Consider the following 26,194-nt stretch of genomic DNA (forward strand, 5'->3'; position numbering starts at 1 on the left):
AGGAGAGAGCACTCTCATTCTGGGGTCTGAGTGACCTGCCGCTTCTTTTAACCTCCTCCTTCCTACCCCTCTCTCCTGCCCAAGGAAGGAACTAATAGTTCAAAAAGCTAGGATAGTGTGTACTTCTGCATGTGTCTACAGTGCTACATATTTTACCTCCTGTAGTTAACTCCAGGCCTGCAATATGAACAATTAATAAAGCTAAACTTTAATTTATACAAATTCTTGGAACCACTGACACAATGTCTTTTTATTAGTTACTTACATTATAGTAAATATCAGGGTTGTTGCTGTCATAGAACAATGCTCGTTCATACACTTCTTGTGCTTCTTTTGTGCGATTAAGCTTCAGCAATATGTCTCCTCTGTTGATGTAAGCCTGTGTGTAATCAGCACGCATGCTGATAGCTTGTCGATAAAGCAAATCTGCTTCCTCTAGCCGTGTCTCATTTCGTGCAATCAGGTTTGCCAGATTCAGAAATACATTGAGGTGGTTTGGAGCAATACGTGCCTGGTACGACTCACCAGGTTTTGCTTTTGGCAGGAGTGATTTTGCCTATGGAAAAACAGGAAAAAATTACTTTTCACTTTTCTCTTGAGTGAGGTCAAGACTCGCTGTATGTATAGAACACAGTAATCTTTGGAATGTAGCAAATGAAGATTGTACTTACAATGTATTAAATATGCATAAACAAAACTTTCTGAAAGACTAAAATTGTATGTCCTACTGGAACAAAGTGCAAGACTTCAGGTTTGAGTTCGAGTCTGGCAATCATTAATAATTTATCCGAAAATTTCTTAATAGTACACAATCCACTACAAGATAAAATGTTCATTGTGCATCATCAAAAATGAGTATATTAAATGGCAAAAGACAACAATTTTTATTTTACAGCTGCATGTACTTAATGGAGAGGGAAAGAACTTTTTACAATGCCTGAAACAGCATACTGCAGAACTGAATTAAAAATTTGTACCAAGGACAATACTCAGATATCCAATGAATGTCCTTTGATGTTCACTATGAGTACAGTAACTGGGGAATGGTATGAGATTGGTTAGTTCATCTTTATAACAGTCTTTGTTATCAGTAATATACTACTCAATGCCTGTTCATTCTTCATTGAGATCTACAATGATTGCAGAATTGGTGTGTTTCTAAACTTTCTGTAACTGTTGAGTCTGTTTCAGTAAATACACAGTGTTAAGCAGGATGGTCCATAAAAATATGTTTTCTGTTGTTATTTCTCTCGACTGTAAACCATTCTACTTGCGCAAGTGATGTTTCATCTGTATTCTTTTCAGCACTGTCTTTTGATAGCTGACACCTCTGTATATTTTACTGTAGGTAAAAAGTCCAACAGATATTCATGTAACAATATTCTGTTCAATTTCACCAGAACATAACAAAGCGTAACACAACAACATGATTTAGCATTACAGTAAATATGTTTGTGCTCTTACTGTGTTCTACAATATTACAGAGCACAGAACATCAAGACATACTTAAAATTTGTCTGAATGTTGTGCGATTTGTGGTCTTATGGTTGGGTATGGTAATAAAATTCAGTGTGAATTAAAGCCAACATTAACACCAGTAAAAGAAGAAAATGATACAAGTGGATACTCATTCGGTGCGGAGAAGGATGATAGAAAGCCAATTTGTCAGAATGGTTTTATTAGCACAGCTGTGTATGTGTCTGATAAAGAGTTGTCAGCCTGGTTACCTTTCTTCTGCTGCACTCCCACTTACCTATGAAATATAAACTGTTGACCTAGATATGTTTGGGAGTGCTGAAACTTGCACGAGGTGCTGCACTCTATTTAAAATCACTTTGACACTTTGGCAGATGCATGCTAGTAAAAAACAGAGTTGCATGTATTCCACAAAAACACTTCATACTGCATTTCATTAATTTCACTAAAACCTTCATATGTTTCAGTTTACAAAGAAGGAACTAGTGCCAGTATGTTTTATGTAAGCTGTATTATGTTTTTATTTTAGTTTCCTTTCTTGCAAGAATTTTTTATGTTGGGAAAGAAAAAGATTCCTGCAATTGCATTTATTTATAAAGTTGCCTACTTTTAAACAACCTGGAAACTTTTTTATTATAGAACTTCATTGGATACATTATGGAATTTGTCTGAGATCTTTTCATGGGAAAAAGGAAATGTGATGCAAATGACACTGTTTATAAGTGAAACAGAAAGGACAAGCTTGTCATGTTTTCTAATCAATATACTTAAACAAAAATAAAATTGAACTATTTGTGTATTAATAAAAGTGATAATAATTATGTTAAATACACTGAGAGGAAGGCAAATTGTGATTAAAAAGAAAAAAAAACTGATCCCACAGTCTTGATTTCCGAAGGCCTTTGACACTGTTCCTCACAAGAGACTTCTTACCAAATTGCATGTTTACGGTGTATGGTATTGCTTCAGGTGTGTGACTGGATTCATGATTTCCCTGAGAAAGGACACAATTTACTGTAATCAACAGAAAATCATCAAGTAAAATGGAAGTGTTATAGGCCCTTTGCTGTTCCTAATCTATATAAATGCTTTAGGAGATAACCTGAGAAGCCCTCAGATTATTTGCAGATGATGCCATCATTTACCATTTGGTAAACTTGTTAGAAGATCAAAACCAATTGCAAAATGACAAACATAATATCTGTATGGTGCAAAAAATGGCAACTGTATCTGAATAAGGAAAAGTATGAGGCCCTCTGCATGAGAACGAAAAGAAATCTTTTAAATTTCAGTTCCACAATAAATCACACAAATAAAGCCCATCAATTGAACTAAATACCTTGGAATTACAATCACAAACAACTTAAACTGGAATGATGAGACAGATAAGGTTGTGGGGAATGCAAACCAAAGCCGGCATTTTATTGGCAGGACACTCAGAAGATGCAGCAGGTCTACCATGAGACTGCCTACAATGCACTTGTCCATCTTCCACTAGAGTACTGCTGTGCAGTATGGGATTTTTACAACATAGGATTAATGGAGGACATCAACAAACTCCAAAGAAGGGCATTTCAGTTTACATTATCACAAAATATGGGGGAGAGAGTCAATGGTATGATAAATGAGTTGGGGTGGCAATCATTAAAACACAAGTGCATTTCACTGTAGCGATATCTTTCCTCAAACTATCACTTCTGCATATGAAAATATAAAAAAAAAAAAAAAAAAAAAAAAAAAAAAAAAAAAAAAAAAAAAAAAAAGGAATCAGAGATTTTACAGAAAGATTTAAGTGTTCATTTTTCCACACACTTAAGAGTGTGGAAGTGTGGAACAGTAGTCTGAAGGTTGTTCAAAGTACCCTCTGCGAGGCTCTTAAGTGTGAATTGCAGAGTAGTCATGCAGATGTAGATGAATAGTTCAGATTTCAGTACTGCAGCAGTTACACAGCAAGATATAAATTCGCTACGCTTCCACTTACCAATGAAAACTGCAGACTCCAAATATACTGCTAAAACTACCTGTGCATCTCTTCTGATATAAAAATGGGAAAACTGCTGTTTTAGCACTTTTCTCAGTCACCACATGTAATGTTGATGTCCGTAACATGTTCTTTGGTATTTTCCTTGGCGACTGACTGTAAATTTTTTTATTTTGGGAATATAGCCCACAATTTAGGCTCAGATCGACTCTTCTATTTTGAAATGTCACCTTAGGCTATATGTCACAGTATGTTTCTGCCAGCTCATCAATTTTGTTACTTGACTATGTAATGCTGAAGCCAATCAATCAATAACTCCAACAGCTCTGTACAACTCCTACTGCTTGTTGTCATGTGTGCCTTGTTGACAACAAAATGTTATTAAGCATTATCAATGACCATTATAATACCAGCAATTATGAAAAGTGTTTTATGAATGTGTCAGGATTTATATCTTCATGAAAATGTCTTCTTCAAGTTATAGAGAAAAAGATTATTTATGAGGTCAACTTGCAGAGTGTAAGCATACAGACGAAGCACCTGGTGGCATTGCCATTGTTTCTTTTGTTACATCACCCCTTCACAAAATATCAATATTCATTATGATCTACAGGAATAATAAACACCACCATGAAGCTCCATCATCAACTTATACCTACAGAAATTTCCACACTGAAAACTGTTATAACATCAAGTTGAACACATATATTTCGAAACGATACAACACATATAAGTCACTGAACAAGTTGACAAAGCAAGACGTGAACACTGTAACATTCGAATGAGCACTGAGTCCAAGTCTAGCGGCCACTGGCTGGCTGGCTGCTTAGGTGGCGCGGCTGCTGCATGGCTGGCAGACAGCGCCGCATGTAGAGGACGTGCGTAATTGCACGGCGGCACTTTGAATGATCGGCGAGTCACAACACGTCCATAGGTGTTGTTTGACTGGCCGTAAAGTCTCAAGAAATATTAAAAAAGGTAGGAAGATTTTTCTGTTTAGCGAAAGTGACAAAAAGCAGATTACAGAGTACCTGATGGCTCAACACAAAAGTTTTGTCTCAAGTACAGATAGTGTTGAGGATCAGTGGACAAAGTTCAAAACCATCGTACAATATGCGTTAGATGAGTATGTGCCAAGCAAGATCGTAAGAGATGGAAAAGAACCACCGTGGTACAACAACCGAGTTAGAAAACTGCTGCGGAAGCAAAGGGAATTTCACAGCAAACATAAACATAGCCAAAGCCTTGCAGACAAACAAAAATTATGTGAAGCGAAATGTAGTGTGAGGAGGGCTATGCGAGAGGCGTTCAATGAATTCAAAAGTAAAGTTCTATGTACTGACTTGGCAGAAAAATCCTAAGAAATTCTGGTCTTATGTCAAAGCAGTAGGTGGATCAAAACAAAATGTCAAGACACTCTGTGACCAAAATGGTACTGAAACAGAGGATGACAGACTAAAGGCCGAAATACTAAATGTCTTTTTCCAAAGCTGTTTCACAGAGGAAGACTGCACTGTAGTTCCTTCTCTAGATTGTCGCACAGATGACAAAATGGTAGATATCGAAATAGACGACAGAGGGATAGGGAAACAATTAAAATCGCTCAAAAGAGGAAAGGCCGCTGGACCTGATGGGATACCAGTTCTATTTTACACAGAGTACGCGAAGGAACTTGCCCCCCTTCTTGCAGCGGCGTACCATAGGTCTCTAGAAGAGCGTAGCGTTCCAAAGGATTGGAAAAGGGCACAGGTCATCCCCGTTTTCAAGAAGGGACATCGAACAGATGTGCAGAACTATAGACCTATATCTCTAACGTCGATCAGTTGTAGAATTTTGGAACACGTATTATGTTTGAGTATAATGACTTTCCTGGAGACTAGAAATCTACTCTGTAGGAATCAGCATGGGTTTCGAAAAAGACGGTCGTGTGAAACCCAGCTCGCGCTATTCGTCCACGAGACTCAGAGGGCCATAGACACGGGTTCACAGGTAGATGCCGTGTTTCTTGACTTCCGCAAGGCTTTCGATACAGTTCCCCACAGTTGTTTAATGAACAAAGTAAGAGCATATGGACTATTAGACAAATTGTGTGATTGGATTGAGGAGTTCCTAGATAACAGAACGCAGCATGTCATTCTTAATGGAGAGAAGTCTTCCAAAGTAAGAGTGATTTCAGGTGCGCCACAGGGGAGTGTCATGGGACCGTCGCTGTTCACAATATACGTAAATGACCTGGTGGATGACATCGGAAGTTCACTGAGGCTTTTTGCAGATGATGCTGTGGTGTATCGAGAGGTTGTAACAATGGAAAATTGTACTGAAATGCAGGAGGATCTGCAGCGAATTGACGCATGGTGCAGGGAATGGCAATTGAATCTCAATGTAAACAAATGTAATGTGCTGCGAATACATAGAAAGATAGATCCCTTATCATTTAGCTACAAAATAGCAGGTCAGCAACTGGAAGCAGTTAATTCCATAAATTATCTGGGAGTAGGCATTAGGAGTGATTTAAAATGGAATGATCATATAAAGTTGATCGTCGGTAAAGCAGATGCCAGACTGAGATTCATTGGAAGAATCCTAAGGAAATGCAATCCGAAAACAAAGGAAGTAGGTTACAGTACGCTTGTTCACCCACTGCTTGAATACTGCTCAGCGGTGTGGGATCCGTACCAGATAGGGTTGATATAAGAGATAGAGAAGATCCAACAGAGAGCAGCGCGCTTCGTTACAGGATCATTTAGTAATCGCGAAAGCGTTACGGAGACGATAGATAAACTCCACTGGAAGACTCTGCAGGAGAGACGCTCAGTAGCTCGGTACGGGCTTTTGTTAAAGTTTCAAGAACATACCTTCACCGAAGAGTCCAGCAGTATATTGCTCCCTCCTACTTATATCTCGCAAAGATATCATTAGGATAAAATCAGAGAGATTAGAGCCCACAAAGAAGCATACAGACAATCCTTCTTTCCACGAACAATACGAGACTGGAATAGAAGGGAGAACCGATAGAGGTACTCCAGGTACCCTCCACCACACACCGTCAGGTGGCTTGCGGAGTATGGATGTAGATGCAGATGTAGACAAGGAGGCTTCCCGTACGGACGGAAGTGTCCCCGATGATACCGGGTCGAGATGACATGAGACGTAGGGGTCGAATCAGCTGGGGCCCCGTGCACCAATCTGCCCGTTGTGGCAAGTCCAGCTGATATAACAGGAGACATGAGCGATGTGTCGGTGTCCATAGGAGAAGGTGGCGAGTAAATCGGCTCCAACAGATGATGGTTATCCAGTTCTTGCATGGGCACGTCTCCCGGTGGCATCCGTTCTTGTACTGGCACCGAGATGATGGCGGGAGGGCTGCGTTGTGAGTAATGAGAGATGCCAAGATCCCGAGCAGCAGGTAGAGCCGAAAGTGGTGCAGGGGCATTTGGAACAGGCGTTGCTGGCACACGAGGCCGAAGCTGGTCCGAATGACGCACTGCAACACCCGTGTCCATCTGGATTTCATACAGGTGTCGGCCACGGTGTCCTAAGATGCAGCCCGGACTCCATTTTGGCCACCTGCCATATCCCCATACCCAGACAAGGTCGTTGGCAGTGAACTGGCCAAGAGAAGGCACCCGCGGCCGTGAGGTGGAAGGCCGCAGAAGATGAAGCAGCATGTGGGGCTGTCGGCCATGTAAGAGCTCAGCCGGGCTGTGGTCGCCCATAGGGGTGAAACGGTAAGAAGCCAAAAACTGGAGAAGCGCATCATCAGCAGCAGAAGTCAGGAGTTTCCGCATCTGAGCTTTAAATGTGCGGACCAGTTGTTAAGCCTCACAGTTTGATTGTGGATGGAACGGAGGGGCTGTGACATGCATAACGCCATGATGAGCACAAAAATCCGCAAATTCGGAAGAGGCAAATTGCAGACCATTATCAGTAACAAGAGTAGAGCGAAGGCCTTCCAAAGAGAAAATGGGGGCGAGAGCACTTGTGGTTGCCGCGGTGGTAGGCGACGTGCAACAGACAATGAAAGGAAAGTTAGAGTAGGCGTCAATTACGAGGAGCCAATAAGTACCTAAAAAAGGTCCCACGAAGTCAGCATGAATGCGGTCCCAGGGCGCCTCAGGCGAAGGCCACGGTGACAAAGATGACTTCGGGTCGGCGGCCTGTGACGCACAAGGGCCGCAGGCAGCGACCATGTGTCCTATTTCAGTGTCGATGACAGGCCAGTACACATGACGGTGCGCCAGAGATTTTGTGCGAGACACCTCCCAGTGCCCTTGGTGAAGGAGGCGCAAGACCGAAGCACGCAAAGACGCAGGTACCACAACACACCGCAAAGCATTGTCGGTGGAAAGGAGGGAAACACCATCCCTAGCAGTGAGGCGGTAGCGCACAGCATAGTAGTTCCGCAACGGATCAGAAGTCTTAGTGGACAGACGATCTGGCCAACCCTTCTGAATACAGCGTAAAACCCGGGAGAGGGTAGGATCAGAACCCGTAGCAGTTGCCAGCCGGTCCCCGGTGATGGGGAATCCGTCCACAACCCGCTGCTCGGCAACATCCAGATGGAAACACAAAAGTTCGTCCCTATCGAATGCCAAATCAGGACCCATGGGAAGGCGAGACAGTGCATCAGCATTCGCATGTTGAGCTGTCGGCCAGAAATGAATCTCATAATTGAAACGAGACAAGTGAGAGACCCCAATGCTGGAGGCGGTGTGCAGCCTTGTCGGGAAGTGACGATGATGGATGAAACAAGGAAACAAGTGGTTTGTGATCCATAACAAGATGAAATTTGGACCCATAGAGAAAAACACCAAACTTATGAAGAGCATAAATAATGGCCAAAGCTTCTTTTTCACTTTGAGAATACTTTTGTTGGGTATCCGTGAGCATTTTGGAGGCATAAGCAATGGGTTGTTCAGAGCCGTCAGAAAAACGGTGCGCAATGACTGCACTGACCGCATATTGAGAGGCGTCTATGGCAAGAACAAGATGTTGGCCAGGTCGATAAGTAGCCAGGCATGGGGACTGTTTCAGCATAGTCTTCAATTTCTGGAAAGCCGCATCGCATGACGTGGACCAGTGAAAAGGCACGTTTTTATGCAACAGGCGATGCAACGGCTGAGCCACCGACGCAGCAGACGGTAAAAACTTGTGATAGTATGCTATTTTTCCCAAGAAGGCCTGCAGTTCCTTAAGAGATGTAGGGCAAGGAAGGGCTTCGATCGCAGCGACAGTTTGCTGAAGCGGATGAATACCATCCCGAGAGAGTTGAAACCCCAAGTACGTGATAGATGCCTGAAAAAATTGTGATTTCTGAAGATTACACTTAAGACCGGCAGTCTGTAAGACATGAGAAAGTGTGCAGAGGTTCTGAAGATGTTCTTCAGTGGTGGAGCCAGTGACAACAATGTCGTCCATGTAATTTATACACCCAGGGACAGTGAGTAACAATTGTTCCAAAAATCACTGAAAGAGAGCAGGGGTGCTGGCAACCCCAAATGGCAATCGTTGGTATTGATAGAGGCCGAAAGGCGTGTTAAGGACCGGAAACTGCCGGGAAGCAGTGTAGAGAGGAAGTTGATGATAAGCTTCTGATAGGTCAATTTTAGAAAAATACTGGCCTCCCGCAAGTTTAGTGAACAATTCTTCAGGTCGGGGCATAGGGTAAGTGTTGATGAGGCATTGCGCATTTACAGTGGCTTTAAAATCGCCACATAGACAAATATCACCATTGGGCTTAGCAACGACAACGACAGGAGAGGACCACTCACTGGAAGTGACAGGAAGCAAGACCCCTGAAGAAGTGAGACGATCTAGCTCTCGTTTTACCCGATCACGAAGGGCCACAGGAATGGGCCGAGCTCGAAAAAACTTAGGCCGAGCAGTGGGTCTGAGCATGATATGAGCTTCAAAGTCGTTTTCACGGCCTAACCCCAGAGAAAAAAGGGATGAAAATGTCGTCGACAAGGAATCCAATTGAGCATAAGGAATAGCATCAGAGACGATATTGACAGAGTCATCTATGGAGAACCCAAAAACGTAAAAAGGCATCGAAACCAAAAAGATTCTCTGCGGTACTCTGGTCGACCACAAATATGGGAACAGTGTGAACGACGGATTTGTAAGATACTTCAGCATTAAATTGTCCCAAGAGAGAAATCTTCTGTTTATTGTACATCTGTAATTGTCGAATGACAGGTGATGGGAGTGGAGAATCCAACTGAAGATATGTCTGAGAATTAATGATAGTGGCAGCAGAAGAACCGGTATCCACCTGCATGCGAACATCCCGACCAAGGATTTGGACAGTGAGGAACAACTTCCCTGAAGGGGAAGAAGTGCAATTGACAGACAACACGTAAGCAGAATCAGCGTCACGGTCATGAACATGTATGCGGTCGGATTTGCAAACGGCAGACACATGACCCTTCTTTTTGCAATTGTGACACATGGCCAAACGTTGGGGACAGTCCTCCCGTGAATGTTTCATAAAACACTGCGGGCATGAAGGAAGTTGCCGAGGGTTTTGCTGCAGTTTCTTAGAGGGTTGTTTACGGTTAGGCCGAGGCTGCGCTTGGGAGCGTACTGCGCCCACGTCGGCCGGTGGGGACATACCGCACGCGTCGTCAACAGCGCACAGAGGTTGTATTTCCCCGACGTCACCCCACGCCTCTATTTGCGCCCCAGCGGCTCGAGAACTTTCAAAAGACTGCGCAATGGATAGGACTTCATCTAGAGTCCGATTAGCCAACTGAAGGGCACGTTGCCGAACTTCTTTGTCGGGCGCCGACCAGATAATAGCATCCCATACCATGAAATTGGCATAGGATTCTTTGTGAACGTCAGTAACAAATTGACACTTTCAACTGAGGCCATGAAGTTCAGCAGCCCAAGCGTGATAGGATTGATGCGGTTGTTGTTGACAACGATAAAAGGCAACATGAGAGGCTACTATATGTGTTTGCTTTTGATAATAGACAGACATAAGTGAGCACATTTCAGCAAAGGACAAAGACGCAGGATCTTTCAAAGGAGCCAATTGCGACAACAACCGATACATTTGAGGTGAAATCCATGAGAGGAACAGAGACTTACATGTTTGTTCATCCGTGACATGAAATGCCAAGAAGTGCTGTTGAATACGTTTTTCGTAATCAGACCAGTCTTCTGCCGTCTCGTCATAAGGAGCAAAAGGAATCACTGATGTTAGAAGTGTTTGCTGTTCAATGAGACCTTGCAATAGTTGCTCGACAGTAGCCATGGAAACCTGCGGGTCAACGATGAAAAGGAAAAATCCCATCCTCGTCGCCAATTGTTATAACGTCAAGTTGAACACATACATTTCTAAATGATACAACACATGTAAGTCACTGAGCAAGTTGACAAAGCAAGATGTGAACACTGTAACATTTGAATGAGCACTGAGTCCAAGTCTGGCGGCCGCTGGCTGGCTGGCCGCTTAGGTGGCGCGGCTGCTGCAAGGCTGGCAGATAGCGCCGCATGTAGACGACATGCGTAATTGCACGGCGGCACTGTGAATGATAGGCGAGTCACAACAAAAACTCAGGTAGCAAATAAATGCAAATGATAGTGTGTGACTGCCTTAAGGTCTGCTAATAAGTTGATAGGCATCTGGTGTGGCTTTCTGCAACATTGGCAATGTATAATACCCCAAGCAAATTTTGGTAAATCAGTACTCTGCTTATTTCCCTGCTAATCTCTCCCACAGTGTTCTTGTCTAGATTTGAAGTTGCAGTAGTTGTTTCTACAGCCTTGTTAATGAAGAGGAGTATGCCACCAAGGATTGTTTGTTTCTGAGAGTAGGTTCAAATTTAGCCAACTTCTCTATACTGACATACAGAAATTCCCCAGCAGGGGAGTAAGGTTAGTTCTATTTTATTAACTTGCTCCTGATACTATTCACAATCACAAAAGAAACACTAACAACAGAAAATAAAACAATAAACTTCCACAACCATTAGAAACTAAAACGTCAACAGAAACTACAGCATGCAGTGACCAACCACAGAGGACAGCAGATTTTCAGAAACAAACATAGTAAAAGTGGGAAATATTGTAGCGGAAAGGGGAAAGCTTTACAATAGCTGATTGCTGCTATGACTAAGGGTCTTTTGAGACTGGTTGAAAGCATGGTGCGACTCTCCTGTATGATGCTCAGATCATTATTTTCTTTGTGCCTGTCATTTACAGTAATTTTGAACCGAGTACAGACTGGGACTAAATATACATTTTATGCAGTACAGGGCACTGTTATATCTACAACAAACCTGTGGGTGATATCTGGATACTTAATATCACACATTAAATATAAAAAATTTAACAGTTAAAGTAGATGTACACAAATATACTGAGGCATGGAGTCCACATTTTAGATAGTCCAAAAAGCTTCAAAAATATTAGAAATGATACTATGTTTTCTACTAACATGCCAACAAAACAATCAGCAGATTAACTTGCCCACTGAAGGAAGGAAGAAAATACAGAAGAAAGAAAGGAAGAAAAAAAAAAAAAGAAAGAAAGAAAGAAAGGACAGAGAGAGAGAGAGAGAGAGATACACATACCTTCAGGTAAGCATCTTCTGCTTCCTTAAACATTTTTAGGTGATTATATGTTCTGCCAACATTAATATGAGCACCAATATCATCCTCTTGTACACTATAAAATTAAAAATGACAAATGTTAGTTGAATTATTTAGCACAAGACAGAAATATTTCTGTCAATCGTCAATGGTAAGTTAAGATTTTGGCACTGCAGTCTATCTCAGTTTGTTCCACAGAAGGGCATACAGTATATAAAGCCAACTTTTTCTTCCAGCTATAAAATAGAAGGAACATGCTTTAGTAACCCTGCTGGATGTGCAAATGGAAGATAAAGATATATCAATATGTGTAACATCATTGCTTCAATTAGGGATGTCACTGATATCAGATGCTGGTCATATGAAATTCCAAAGCAAGCCAATATAAGGCTATTTGGCAACTGGTTTCCACCGAGTTCTTCTTTGGTTAGCTGCTATCAGCAGACTCAGCTTCTATGATGTGAACTACAACAGCCGTTGCTGTTTACCTGGACTGGAGTGGACTGGACCTGTATTTGGATAATGGCTGCTGTGCTTTCCATTTCCATCATGACTGGAATGAGGAGTCTTGTTATTTGCACTATATGAGCTGGTATAACACTTCAATATAGTGATTCTATTTGATGAGTGTGTGATTTCCACCACTGGAAGACTTACTCGGAACTGTGCTTGATATTATAATTCCAATACACATGCACAACAAAGTGGTAGTGCATGGACTTATATTAGGAACCATTATTATTTGGTTTTATAGACTAATGCAGGATTCAATTTGTTGTTAACAGAAGGCTAATTTTGCATTTAATAAATTTTTGTTAGCCCTAAAGTGAGGATTACAATACATAAATGACGTTATCAGCGAGTACACTTGTATTCTGCATTGTTTAACATACGTTTCCACTGCCCTTTGGCATTGTTTTTCAGCATATTTTAAGTAACCAGTGAAACGAACCCTATAATATTTTAAGGGTTACACTGATAAGAATTCAGTATTTAAACCATTTTTTCTTTTATGTGAGATTTTTATATACAAAACATGTTGAAGAAACAACAGAGAGGATGATAACCATTTTTCAACTAGGCTTACTTATTGCTTCCCCTCATCTGTCCTGAGACATTTAATTACCACAGTGTTGATTTTGAAAGTAAATTGCTATTTTGTTTTCATCACGGTCTTGCAAGAGCGATAGTGTAAATTGTATCATTAGTAATGTAAAAGGGAAAACCAATGTTTGAGAACAGCATGAAGAGACAGTGACTGGTACAAAAAATGCAATATGTAGTAAGTGATGCATAATTACTGATTTAATCAAAGTGCAGCACTTTGTCCAGCATCTTAAGAGTGGGTGTGTTATTAGTACATTATTGGTATTGCTTTGCAAGCAAACAATGCAGCTGCAATTGATTATTGCACTATCCTTAACTGTTTTTCTTCCCACACAACCTGAAACATACATCACTGTACGTGAGGCAATAATGTTTTCCAGCTCTTGTAGCACTTATTGTTGTACCTTGTACTGTTCTCAATCACGTGTGTTTGTAGGATCTTTCTACAATTATTGTAATCAGCTTTCTGGAGTAAACATGCTGTCAACCCCTGAAGATTTCAATGCTTTCCAGGTGACACACAACCAATGTTTCCTAAGGCTCCTGCAGCTCCAATACTTTCACTTACAATTCTATTTGCACATCTCTTGCTGAGACAAAAGCTTATGCAGTTGGTTCTTGTGTCTTCCAATGTTTCATTACACGTCCTGCTTTCAAATTCATATTTGAAAAAGTTATCTACGCTGTAAATAATTGCCCTTGCTTGTGAAGCACTTCACATTATTGGGATGCACAGAGCAGCTGAAAATAGAGCCGTCTCCCTACACAATGTTGGACTTCATTTTCAGAGAGTAGTGTGTTAAAACAGACATGGCAGTTTCACAGTTTTATTATTATTATAGATTTACTGGACCAGCTGGGAAGAAGGGCCCATCAACACTCTTCAGAGAACCTACAGGACCTGTGTGAAGTTCTCCCAAAAGAATGGGAGTTGATTCCTCGTGATGACACTGCAATGTTAATCAGGAGTTGTGACTGGATTCGCAATTTCCTCTCAGAGAGGTCACAGTTCGTAGTGTTAGATGGTAAATCATCGAGTAGAACAGAAGTGATATCTGGTGTTCCGCAAGGTAGTGTCACAGGCCTCTGCTGTTCCTAATTTACATAAATGATCTAGGTGATAATCTGAGCAGCCCCCTTAGATTGTTTGCAGATGATGCTGTAATTTACCATCTAGTAAAATCATCAGGCAATCAATTCCAATTACAAAATAATCTAGAGAGAATTTCTGTATGGTGCAAACAGTGGCAATTGGCACTAAACAAAGAAAAGTGCGAGGTCATCCACGTGGGTACTAAAAGAAATCTGATAAATTTTGGGTAAACGATAAATCGCACAAGTCTAAGGGCTGTCAATTTGACTAAATACCTAGGAATAACAATTATGAGCAACTTAAATTGGAAAGACTGCCCAGATAATATTGTGGGGAAGGCGAAACAAAGGCTGCACTTTGTTGGCAGAACACTTAGAAGATGCGACAAACCCACTAAAGAGACAGCCTACATTAAACTTGTCTGCCCTCTGCTGGAATATTGTTGCTCAGTGTGGGATCCTTAGCAGGTAGGACTGACGGAGGACATCAAAAAAGTACAAAGAAGAGCAGTTCATTTCGTGAAATCGTGCAATAGGGGTGAGAGTTTCACTGATATGATACACGAGTTGGGGTGGCAGTCACTGAAACAAAGGTAGTTTTCTTTGTGGTGACATCTATTTACAAAATTTCAGTCACCTACTTTCTCTTCCAAATGTGAAAATATTTTGTTGACACCCACCTATATAGGGAGAAATGATCATCATAATAAAATAAGAGAAATCAGAGCTCGAACAGAAAGATTTAGGTGTTCCTTGTTTCCTACACACCATTCGAGAGTGGAATTGTAGAGAAGTAGTATGAAAATGGTTCGATGAACCCTCTGCCAAGCACTTAAGTATGAACTGCAGCGTAACCGTGTAGATGTAGATGTACATGTACAAGCATGCCTGAAAGGTTGAAAGATGTGATTGGTGCCAGAGAAGATAATACACAGTTTTAATTATGGGAAGAGAGGTCTCTGAAGTGAAGTTTTAAGTAGAGAAAACCAAAACACTGGTGCATACCTTCATGAGCTTTCTCAAAATTTGTTTGCAGTGTGAATCCATTTGTGCTATTCCTGCATCTCTTCTGCAATTTGTTTATAACTGTCTTTTTTTCATTTTTAGACACTCAGATGAGAACATAAAACAATATTTTACCATAAATGCATTGATGGAAAAAACTGCAACACCAAAAAAGAGTTGTATGACATAAATGGTAGTTGGTAGGCTTGTTTCTACACCTAAAAGATGATCTCTATTCATATTTCATGCAGTTGCCTAAGGTTGGCACTAATAGTGCTATTATAAGGATGCAAATCAGGTTTGCTTTAAATACACACTGTAACAGTCATAAGCTTTAGTTACCTTTTAGAATGGACATGGTGAGTTGATGTTAGTCAAGTGACAAAGATGCCACTATCAGCACCTCACTGAGTTTGAATGAAGTCATCTAATAGGGCTACAGAAGCTGGATGTTCTTTCTGCAATATTACACAAAGACTTGACAGGAATGTAGTCACTGTAGATGATAGTTGGGAGCAGTGGTCATGTGCATGTACGATCACAAGAAGACCAGGCTCTGGACAGCCACGTGGCACTACTAAAGGAGAGGAACTTCATGTTAAGCAGATGGCTCTGCTGCATTGTACTGAAGTGAGCATTCCACTGACCCAAGTTATGGTCTAAGGTGTGATTTCACATGACAGCAGGAGCACTCTTGTGGTATCCCACACACATTGACTGAAAATTTCTACATCAGTCTGGTAATTCAACCTGTTGTCTCCCGTTCATGACCAGCTTTTGTGGGGACATTTTACAAGAGGATAACACTTGCCCACATGCCACTGTTGTAACCCAACATGCTCTACAATGTTCAATGTGTTGCCTTAGCCTGCTCGATCACCAGATTTGTCTCCAATCAACCATATGGGACAACATCGCACAACAACTCCAGCATCATCCACAAACAGCATTTACCCATCCCTGCATTGATCAATCAAGTGCCACAGGAGAGTAACTCCATCCCCCAAACTAACATCCAACACCTATACAAAACAATGCATGTTAGTCTGCATGTTTGCATTCAACATTCTGACAGTTACACCAGTTCTTGATCCACCAGAATTTCACATACACAATAGCTTATCTCACATTAACCTGGGTTCATGCAATGTTAACCATGTAAATTTGTTACCGTGACAAATGTATTCCTGAAATTTCATCACTCTACATTACTTATTTTTTATGCTGTAATTTTTTATGAGAGTGTAATAGACTTGTGTCATAAAAGTTACTGGAATGGAAACTAACATTTTTCCATACATAAGAATCTGGAGTATTACATTTTTTTGTGCTAGTCGGATAAAATATTTCTGTTTCTCAGAGTTTTTCCAAGAAGCAGTACTCTTAACAGAAAATCCAGTCAAGTTTCCAGTAGCTACTGCATGCATGAAAACCACCTTTCAAAACTTCATAAAATTCTCTTTATAAATCCCATGAAATTAATTACATTTTCTGGTCTATTATGGCAGCCACCACTATTTCAGACAATCAATCAACACAAGTCAATTCTTAGTTTTGTAACCAGCAGTGGCACACTGTTTGTCTGTCTACTGATTCACAGACTACAAAGCAAGTTAAGAGAAATTTTGATATTTTCATTTTGTTCTGTGCCAGAATCATGTTATCAGTGATCTGGCAGCAATGATCAGCAAAGTACAAAAGACAACTAAAACAAGGAGAAAGATATATGTGGTCAGTAAACTGGATAAAAAATCAGTAGTGTCATATCTAAATGAGGAACTTGAAACTTTCAGCACTGAGGAGGACCACATAGAGGAACTCTGGCACATGTTTAAAAGAATAGTTGAACATTCAGTAGATAGATATGCACCCAGTAGAACAGTTCATAAAGGGAGGGAACCTCCATGGTATACAGACACTGTAAAGAAACTTCTAATGAAACAGAGATTACTGCATAATATGTGTAAAATGAAGCTTAGCTATAGCTAGACGTGTTGGCCGTCATGAGAGCAATGCGTGATTCCTTCAATAACTACTGTAGCAGGATACTGTCAAGTGATCTTACGCAGAACCCAAGGAAATTCTGGTCATATGCAAAGGCTGTTAGTGGCACAAAAGCTAGTGTCTAGTCCCTAGTGAATAAAACATGAACTGAAAATGTGAGTAGCAAAGCAAAAGCTGAAATGCTTAAAGTCTGTTTTCAAATGTTCCTTCACAAAGGAAAACCCAGGAGAATTGCCCCAATTTCACCCTCATACCACTGAAAAGATGAATGAAATATGTATTAGTGTCAGTGGCATTGAGAAATGGCTGAAATTGTTAAAACTGAATGAAACTCCAGGGTCCAATGGAATCCCTGTCAGATTCTATACTGAATTTGCAGCTAAGTTAGTCCCCCTTCTAAATATAATCTATTGTAGATTCCTCTAACAAAAAACCATGCTCAGGTTGTAATGGTACTTTGACTTCCGCGCCTCCGCCAATACAAAGTTATATTTTACGATCGCGCACGCAGAAGAGCGCTGCGCCAGCAACCGATTTTATAAATAATTTTGTTCTTTTTTTTTTTTTTTTTTTTTTTTACTTTTGCGTAGCTTTTTTGTTTTTTTAAGAACGAATGGATGTCTCTCTCTCTCTTGTCTTGATACGAAAGACGTGTATTTTCCCGCTGTGTTGAATGTGCTTTTGGTGAAAAATTAAAATTACATTACAAGGCGATGTTGTTTCAATAGATAATGAGAAGAAGATAATAATAATAAAAGGGTAACACCACAAGGTCTTGGAAAAAGGCACAGGCCACACCTGTATACAAGAAGAGTAGTAGAAGTGATCCACAAAATCACTGTTCAATATCCTTGACATCGACTTTTTACAGAATCTTAGAACATATTCTGAGCTGAAACAATGAGATTTCTTGAACAGAATGATCTCCTCAATGCCAACCAGCATGGGTTTCAAAAACATCAATCATGTGAAACCCAACTCGCACTTTTATCAAATGACATATTGAAAGCTTTTGATCAAGGCACTCAGATAGGAGCAGTATTTCTTGATTTATGGAAAGCATTTGACTCAGTATCACAGCTATGCTCATTGTCAGAATTGTCAAAAGCATAATCATATGGGATATCAAGTGAAATTTGTAACTGGATGGAGGACTTTTTGGTAGGGAGGATGCAACACATTTATCTTGGATGGAGAATCATTGTCAGATATAGAAGTAACTTTGAGTGTGCCCCAGGGAAATGTGTTGGGACACTTGCTCTTCATGTTGTATACTAATGACCTTACAGACAATATTAACAGTAAAATCAGTCTTTTTGCAAATGATGCAGTGATCTATAATGAAGTGATATCTAAAAGGAGCTGCATAAATATTCAGTCAGTTCCTGATAAGATGTCAAAGTGGTGTGGAGGTTGGAAACTTGCTATAAATGCCAGAAATGTAAAATTTTTCACTTCATAAAATGAGAAAATGCAGTATCCTATGATTATAATGAGTCACTGCTGGAATCAACCAACTCATACAAATACCTGGGTGTAACATTTTGTTGGGATATGGAATGAATGATAACATAAGCTCAGTCATTGGTAAAGTTGGTGGTAGACATTGGTTTATTGCTAGAATACTGGGGAAGTGCAATCAGTCTACAAAGGAGATTGCTTACAAATCACTCATATGACTGGTTCAAGAATATTGCTCAAGTGAATGGGTACCAGATAGGACTAACAGGGGATATTGAATGTTTACAGAGAAGGTCAGTATGAATGGTGACATATTTGTTTAATCCATGGGATATCACAGAGATACTCAAGGAACTGAACTGGAAGATTCTTGAAGATAGACGTAAACTCTATTAACAAAGTTTCAAGAAACAGCTTTAAATGATTACTCTAGGGATGTACTACAACCCTATACGTATTACTCATCTTGAGGGTAAAATTAGAATAATTACTGCATGCACAGAGCCATTCAAACAATCAGAGTATAGATGTAGGTGTAGATACAGATGTAAGTATTGTCCCATGTCATAAATTGTTGGAAAATTAAGCAACTAATAAGAGCAGTACAAAGTCTTCACATAGCCTCACCTTACAGCTTTTTGGAAGTACTGTAATGCCTCATCAAAACGACCCTGTCCTTCTAGGGCATGGCCAACATTGTTGAACAATTTTGCATTACGCTGATTGACACGCAAGCCAGCCATGAAGATTGTGTATTCTGATTCCCAGTCAAGATTGCGAATGTAAGTTTTGCAGCTGTGCACCAACAGCAACAGTCCAAGGCTAATATAGGCTAATTTCTTGCTTCTGTAAAATTCCAAAATCTTCAGTTAAATGTAGTATAACTGAACATGATTAATATTTTAAAGTATATATAAGTCACAGAAAACTTACTGTACATTGAAGATCAAAACAGATGAACAAAAGATCTTAAAACTGTCATACATTCATTGCAAATTAAAATAGATTTTCACTCTGCATATACAATTACAACTTCATAAAATAGATTCCTTGAAGGTTTCATGAGAATCCAATGCAGGGGACCTACCTTCTTCCATTATACATTAAATGATGGTGCAAAGAAATAAGCACGAATCATTGTAGATGATAGAACTTTTATCAAGACAAATGTGTCATTTACAGCTGAGGAGGAAATAAAGAAAACAACACACTAGTATAGTTATTTGAAACCTACCTCTTGTCTGCCAGCAAACTCCAACCATAACCAACTAGCATGCACAGACCCATTGACGGTATGTACAATATTCTCTCAGCAACCACAAATCCAACAGGAAAGAACAAGTTTGATGCTGGTAAGAACGGTAAAATAAGAAATGCAAGGCTCTGGAAAGACAAATGAAAGGAATTAATACATCACAGAAATCATGTTATATAATTGTGATCAATGGAAGATACTTAAAAGTTTTTCAGATTTTATATATATATATATATATATATATATATATATATATATATATATATATGATATGAATATAACAGAGGGAAACATTCCACGTGGAAAAAATATATCTAAAAAGAAAGATGATGAGACTTACCAAACAAAAGCGCTGGCAGGTCGATAGACACACAAACAAACACAAATATACACACAAAATTCAAGCTTTCGCAACAAACTGTTGCCTCATCAGGAAAGAGGGAAGGAGAGGGAAAGACGAAAGGATGTGGGTTTTAAGGGAGAGGGTAAGGAGTCATTCCAATCCCGGGAGCGGAAAGACTTACCTTAGGGGGAAAAAAGGACAGGTATACACTCGCACACACACACATATCCATCCACACATACAGACACAAGCAGACATATTTAAAGACAAAGAGTAACTCTTTGTCTTTAAATATGTCTGCTTGTGTCTGTATGTGTGGATGGATATGTGTGTGTGTGCGAGTGTATACCTGTCCTTTTTTCCCCCTAAGGTAAGTCTTTCCGCTCCCGGGATTGGAATGACTCCTTACCCTCTCCCTTAAAACCCACATCCTTTCGTCTTTCCCTCTCCTTCCCTCTTTCCTGATGAGGCAACAGTTTGTTGCGAAAGCTTGAATTTTGTGTGTATATTTGTGTTTGTTTGTGTGTCTATCGACCTGCCAGCGCTATATATATATATATATATATATATATATATATATATATATATATATATATATATATATATATAACAGAGGGAAACATTCCACGTGGAAAAAATATATCTAAAAAGAAAGATGATGAGACTTACCAAACAAAAGCGCTGGCAGGTCGATAGACACAAACAAACACAAATATACACACAAAATTCAAGCTTTCGCAACAAACTGTTGCCTCATCAGGAAAGAGGGAAGGAGAGGGAAAGACGAAAGGATGTGGGTTTTAAGGGAGAGGGTAAGGAGTCATTCCAATCCCGGGAGCGGAAAGACTTACCTTAGGGGGAAAAGACAGGTATACACTCGCACACACACACATATCCATCCACACATACAGACATATTTAAAGACATATATATATTTATATATATTTAAAGGCATATATATATATATATATATATATATATATATATATATATATATATATATATATATATATATATAGACACACACACACAGATGATGTGACTTACCAAATGAAAGTGCTGGCAGGTCGATAGACACACAAACAAACACAAACATACACACAAAATTCAAGCTTTCCCAACCAACGGTTGCTTCATCAGGAAAGAGGGAAGGAGAGGGAAAGACGAAAGGATTTAAGGGAGAGGGTAAGGAGTCATTCCAATCCCGGGAGCAGAAAGACTTACCTTAGGGGGAAAAAAGGACAGGTATACACTCACACACACACACACACACACATATCCATCCACACATACACAGACACAAGCAGACATTTGTAAAGGCAAAGAGTTTGAGCAGAGATGTCAGTCGAGGCGGAAGTACAGAGGCAAAGATGTTGTAGAAAGACAGGTGAGGTATGAGCGGCGGCAACTTGAAATTAGCGGAGGTTGAGGCCTGGCGGATAACGAGAAGAGAGGATATACTGAAGGGCAAGTTCCCATCTGCGGAGTTCTGACAGGTTGGTGTTAGTGGGAAGTATCCAGATAACCCGGACGGTGTATCACTGTGCCAAGATGTGCTGGCCGTGCACCAAGGCATGTTTAGCCACAGGGTGATCCTCATTACCAACAAACATTGTCTGCCTGTGTGCATTCATGCGAATGGACAGTTTGTTGCTAGTCATTCCCACATAGAAAGCTTCACAGTGTAGGCAGGTCAGTTGGTAAATCACGTGGGTGCTTTCACATGTGGTTCTGCCTTTGATCGTGTACACCTTCCGGGTTACAGGACTGGAGTAGGTGGTGGTGGGAGGGTGCATGGGACAGGTTTTACACCGGGGGTGGTTACAAGGGTAGGAGCCAGAGGGTAGGGAAGGTGGTTTGGGGATTTCATAGGTATGAACCAAGAGGTTACAAAGGTTAGGTGGACGGCAGAAAGACACTCTTGGTGGGGTGGGGAAGATTTCATGAAGGATAGATCTCATTTCAGGGCAGGATTTGACGAAGTCATATCCCTGCTGGAGAGCCACATTCAGAGTCTGATCCAGTCTCGGGAAGTATCCTGTCACAAGTGGGGCACTTTTGGGGTTCTTCTGTGGGAGGTTCTGGGTTTGAGGGGATGAGGATGTGGCTCTGGTTATTTGCTTCTGTACCAGGTCGGGAGGGTAGTTGCGGGATGCGAAAGCAACCACCTGAAAACAGCTTTTGCCTCCCGCAACTACCCTCCCGACCTGGTACAGAAGCAAATAACCAGAGCCACATCCTCATCCCGTCAGACCCAGAACCTCCCACAGAAGAACCACAAAAGTGCCCCACTTGTGACAGGATACTTCCCGGGACTGGATCAGACTCTGAATGTGGCTCTCCAGCAGGGATACGACTACCTCAAATCCTGCCCTGAAATGAGATCCATCCTTCATGAAATCCTCCCCACTCCACCAAGAGTGTCTTTCCGCCATCCACCTAACCTTCGTAACCTCTTAGTTCATCCCTATGAAATCCCCAAACCACCTCCCCTACCCTCTGGCTCCTATTCTTGTAACCGCCCCCGGTGTAAAACCTGTCCCATGCACCCTCCCACCACCACCTACTCCAGTCCTGTAACCCGGAAGGTGTACACGATCAAAGGCAGAGCCACGTGTGAAAGCACCCACGTGGTTTACCAACTGACCTGCCTACACTGTGAAGCTTTCTATGTGGGAATGACCAGCAACAAACTGTCCATTCACATGAATGGAGACAGGCAGGCAGTAATTGTTGGTAATGAGGATCACCCTGTGGCTAAACATGCCTTGGTGCAAGGCCAGCACATCTTGGCACAGTGTTACACCATCCGGGTTATCTGGATACTTCCCACTAACACCAACCTGTCAGAACTCCGCAGATGGGAACTTGCCCTTCAGTATATCCTCTCTTCTCGTTATCCGCCAGGCCTCAACCTCCGCTAATTTCAAGTTGCCGCCGCTCGTACCTCACCTGTCTTTCTACAACATCTTTGCCTCTGTACTTCCGCCTCGACTGACATCTCTGCTCAAACTCTTTGCCTTTACAAATGTCTGCTTGTGTCTGTGTATGTGTGGATGGATATGTGTGTGTGTGCGAGTGTATACCTGTCCTTATTTCCCCCTAAAGTAAGTCTTTCCGCTCCCGGGATTGGAATGACTCCTTACCCTCTCCCTTAAAACCCACATCATTTCATCTTTCCCTCTCCTTCCCTCTTTCCTGATGAAGCAACCGTTTGTTGGGAAAGCCTGTATTTTGTGTGTATGTTTGTGTTTGTTTGTGTGTCTATTGACCTGCCAGCACTTTCGTTTGGTAAGTCACATCATCTTTGTTCCATAAAAACATGGGAGAACTGCCGGATATCAGATGGCCAGAAGACTCTGCGCCGAAATATCGTGGCAGGAAGTTACTGATATCCGGCAGTTCTCCCGTGTTTTTATGGAACAATCAGTATGCCGGGAAAGCTTTAAACATCACATCATCTTTATATATATATATATATATATATATATATATATATATATATATATATATATATATGGAAACATTCCACGTAGGAAAAATATATCTAAAAACATATCTAAAAACAAAGATGATGTGACTTACCAAATGAAAGTGCTGGCAGGTCGACAGACACACAAACAAACACAAACAAAATTCAAAATTCAAGCTTTCGCAACAAACTGTTGCCTCATCAGGAAAGAGGGAAGGAGAGGGAAAGACGAAAGGATGTGGGTTTTAAGGGAGAGGGTAAGGAGTCATTCCAATCCTGGGAGCGGAAAGACTTACCTTAGGGGGAAAAAGGACGGGTATACACTCGCACACACACACATATCCATCCATACATATACAGACACAAGCAGACATATTTAAATACCTCGACTGACATCTCTGCCCAAACTCTTTGTCTTTAAATATGTCTGCTTGTGTCTGTATATGTGTGGATGGATGTGTGTGTGTGTGCGCGAGTGTATACCCGTCCCTTTTTCCCCCCTAAGGTAAGTCTTTCCGCTCCCGGGATTGGAATGACTCCTTACCCTCTCCCTTAAAACCCACATCCTTTCGTCTTTCCCTCTCCTTCCCTCTTTCCTGATGAGGCAACAGTTTGTTGCGAAAGCTTGAATTTTGTGTGTATGTTTGTGTTTGTTTGTGTGTCTGTCGACCTGCCAGCACTTTCATTTGGTAAGTCACATCATCTGTGTTTTTAGATATATTTTTCCTACGTGGAATGTTTCCCTCTCTCTCTCTCTCTATATATATGTATATATATAGTTATAATAGAGGGAAACATTCCACGTATATATATTTTCTGTGGCACACATTATGTTACACACCAAATAATCAAAATGAGTCAGAGCAATAAAATGTTAAAGAGACACATGAATAAAGGTAAGACAAACATCCTTGGAGAGCATATCAGTGGAAAAAGTGTGTTAAAGGGTGGACAGATCAAGAATGGAACTGCACTGATGGAAGAACAAAAGGTAGTCACTTACTCTTTGGAGACCAAGAAACATAATGATATTAAACAAAAGTAAAATCAAACAGTCATATGTGTGTGTGTTGTCTTATTTCTAACACAAGCCTTGTTGGCAGAAAGCTGACTTTCTGACTGTCTTTTCGTTGTGCCTATATGTGACTCAATACCTCTGCTATAAAATGAGTAGCAACTATCCTTTCCATAATATTGTTGTAAACAAAAGTAAATAATATAAGCCATTGCACAACATGCCCAGTGTTGAACTGATAAAAAAATAATAACAAGAAAATGATATGTCTTGGAAACTAGTAGGTTGAGGTCACACAGGTGACAGCAGCAAGGAAGAATGCTCAAAGTTTTGTGAGGTGATGGACCAGATGTGCGGGTATACATGACAAATGTGGATTATAATAGTTCAAGGCATCTGTGTTGCAGCCAGTAGTGCAACATGATGATTCTGAGGAAGAGAACAAAGAATGCATCTTGTGGTTGGCTGAAAAAACATGGGTGAGCAATGGTGTTTTTGCACAGAGCACAGCTCAGCATCTAATCTCACAACAGAAAACTGCACTGGGACCAGAAATTCTGGCAGATAGCAAGTGCTGACCCATGGTGGGGCAGTGGGATCCAGCACATATCAGATGGCTATTGACCACATTCAAGTGCTGTGTGTCATTATTTCAGGAAATTTATTTCTGTCCAGGCATGAAAACAGAAACAGAACATGCCAAAATCCATGGTGCATTATGTCATACAATAAACACTTACAACTGTGATGTTACAAAACCACAAATACTCCATTCTCTTTGGCCAGGTGATTGCTCTGATCATAAACATATTGTTGAGCTTATGCTAGAGCATGTAAAACATGGCACTTCTCTTGTGATGGTAGCCTTTTTATGTGAGGTCACATTTCACATTTGAGGGAAAGGAAACAGGCAGAACTGTAGGGTGATGGACTCAAAATCTGTATGCTTTGGTTTGGCAAGGGCACGAAAGCCAAAGGGGACACTGTGGTGTTGCCTGTGGAACACTGGCATCATTGGACCATTTCTTACATAAACCCAACATCAGGATATGATGGAGAATGGCTTTGTCATATAGTCTCAAATGGGAATAATTTTTCAACAGGATGGGTGCCCTCCTCCTTACTTCAACATTATGTACTCCATTCTTGATCAGACATTTCCAGACTGCTGGCCTGGGAGAGACGGACCAATGCTGTGGCCACCATGCTCATGAGACCTGATCCAATTGGAATTCTATCTACTAGGGCCTGTGAGAGAACTAGTGTATGACATTCACATAATGATGTTGCAAATCTGCATCGCCTAATCATGAGGACAATATGGCTGGTCACACTAGCAATGATTGCAAATTTATGGCAGAAGATTTAATATCCATGCTTGAG

The 26,194-nt window shown here is 40.9% G+C and overlaps 1 protein-coding gene across 1 annotated transcript in view; it reads right to left on the reverse strand.

Moving 5' to 3' along the window:
* The window catches only part of LOC126198684 (protein O-mannosyl-transferase Tmtc3), a 109,770-nt gene that overhangs the window by 25,548 nt on the left and 58,028 nt on the right, over nucleotides 1-26,194 (reverse strand). The window contains exons 10-13 of the mRNA XM_049935179.1: nucleotides 19,961-20,109; nucleotides 19,354-19,572; nucleotides 12,040-12,133; nucleotides 266-556 (exon numbers count right to left, since the gene is read on the reverse strand). Of these exons, the coding sequence (XP_049791136.1) occupies nucleotides 266-556; nucleotides 12,040-12,133; nucleotides 19,354-19,572; nucleotides 19,961-20,109 (753 nt within the window). The remainder of the gene's footprint in view (nucleotides 1-265; nucleotides 557-12,039; nucleotides 12,134-19,353; nucleotides 19,573-19,960; nucleotides 20,110-26,194) is intronic.

This window comes from Schistocerca nitens, chromosome 8, assembly GCF_023898315.1.
Source record: "Schistocerca nitens isolate TAMUIC-IGC-003100 chromosome 8, iqSchNite1.1, whole genome shotgun sequence".
In the NCBI taxonomy this organism is placed as follows: Eukaryota; Metazoa; Arthropoda; class Insecta; order Orthoptera; family Acrididae; genus Schistocerca; species Schistocerca nitens.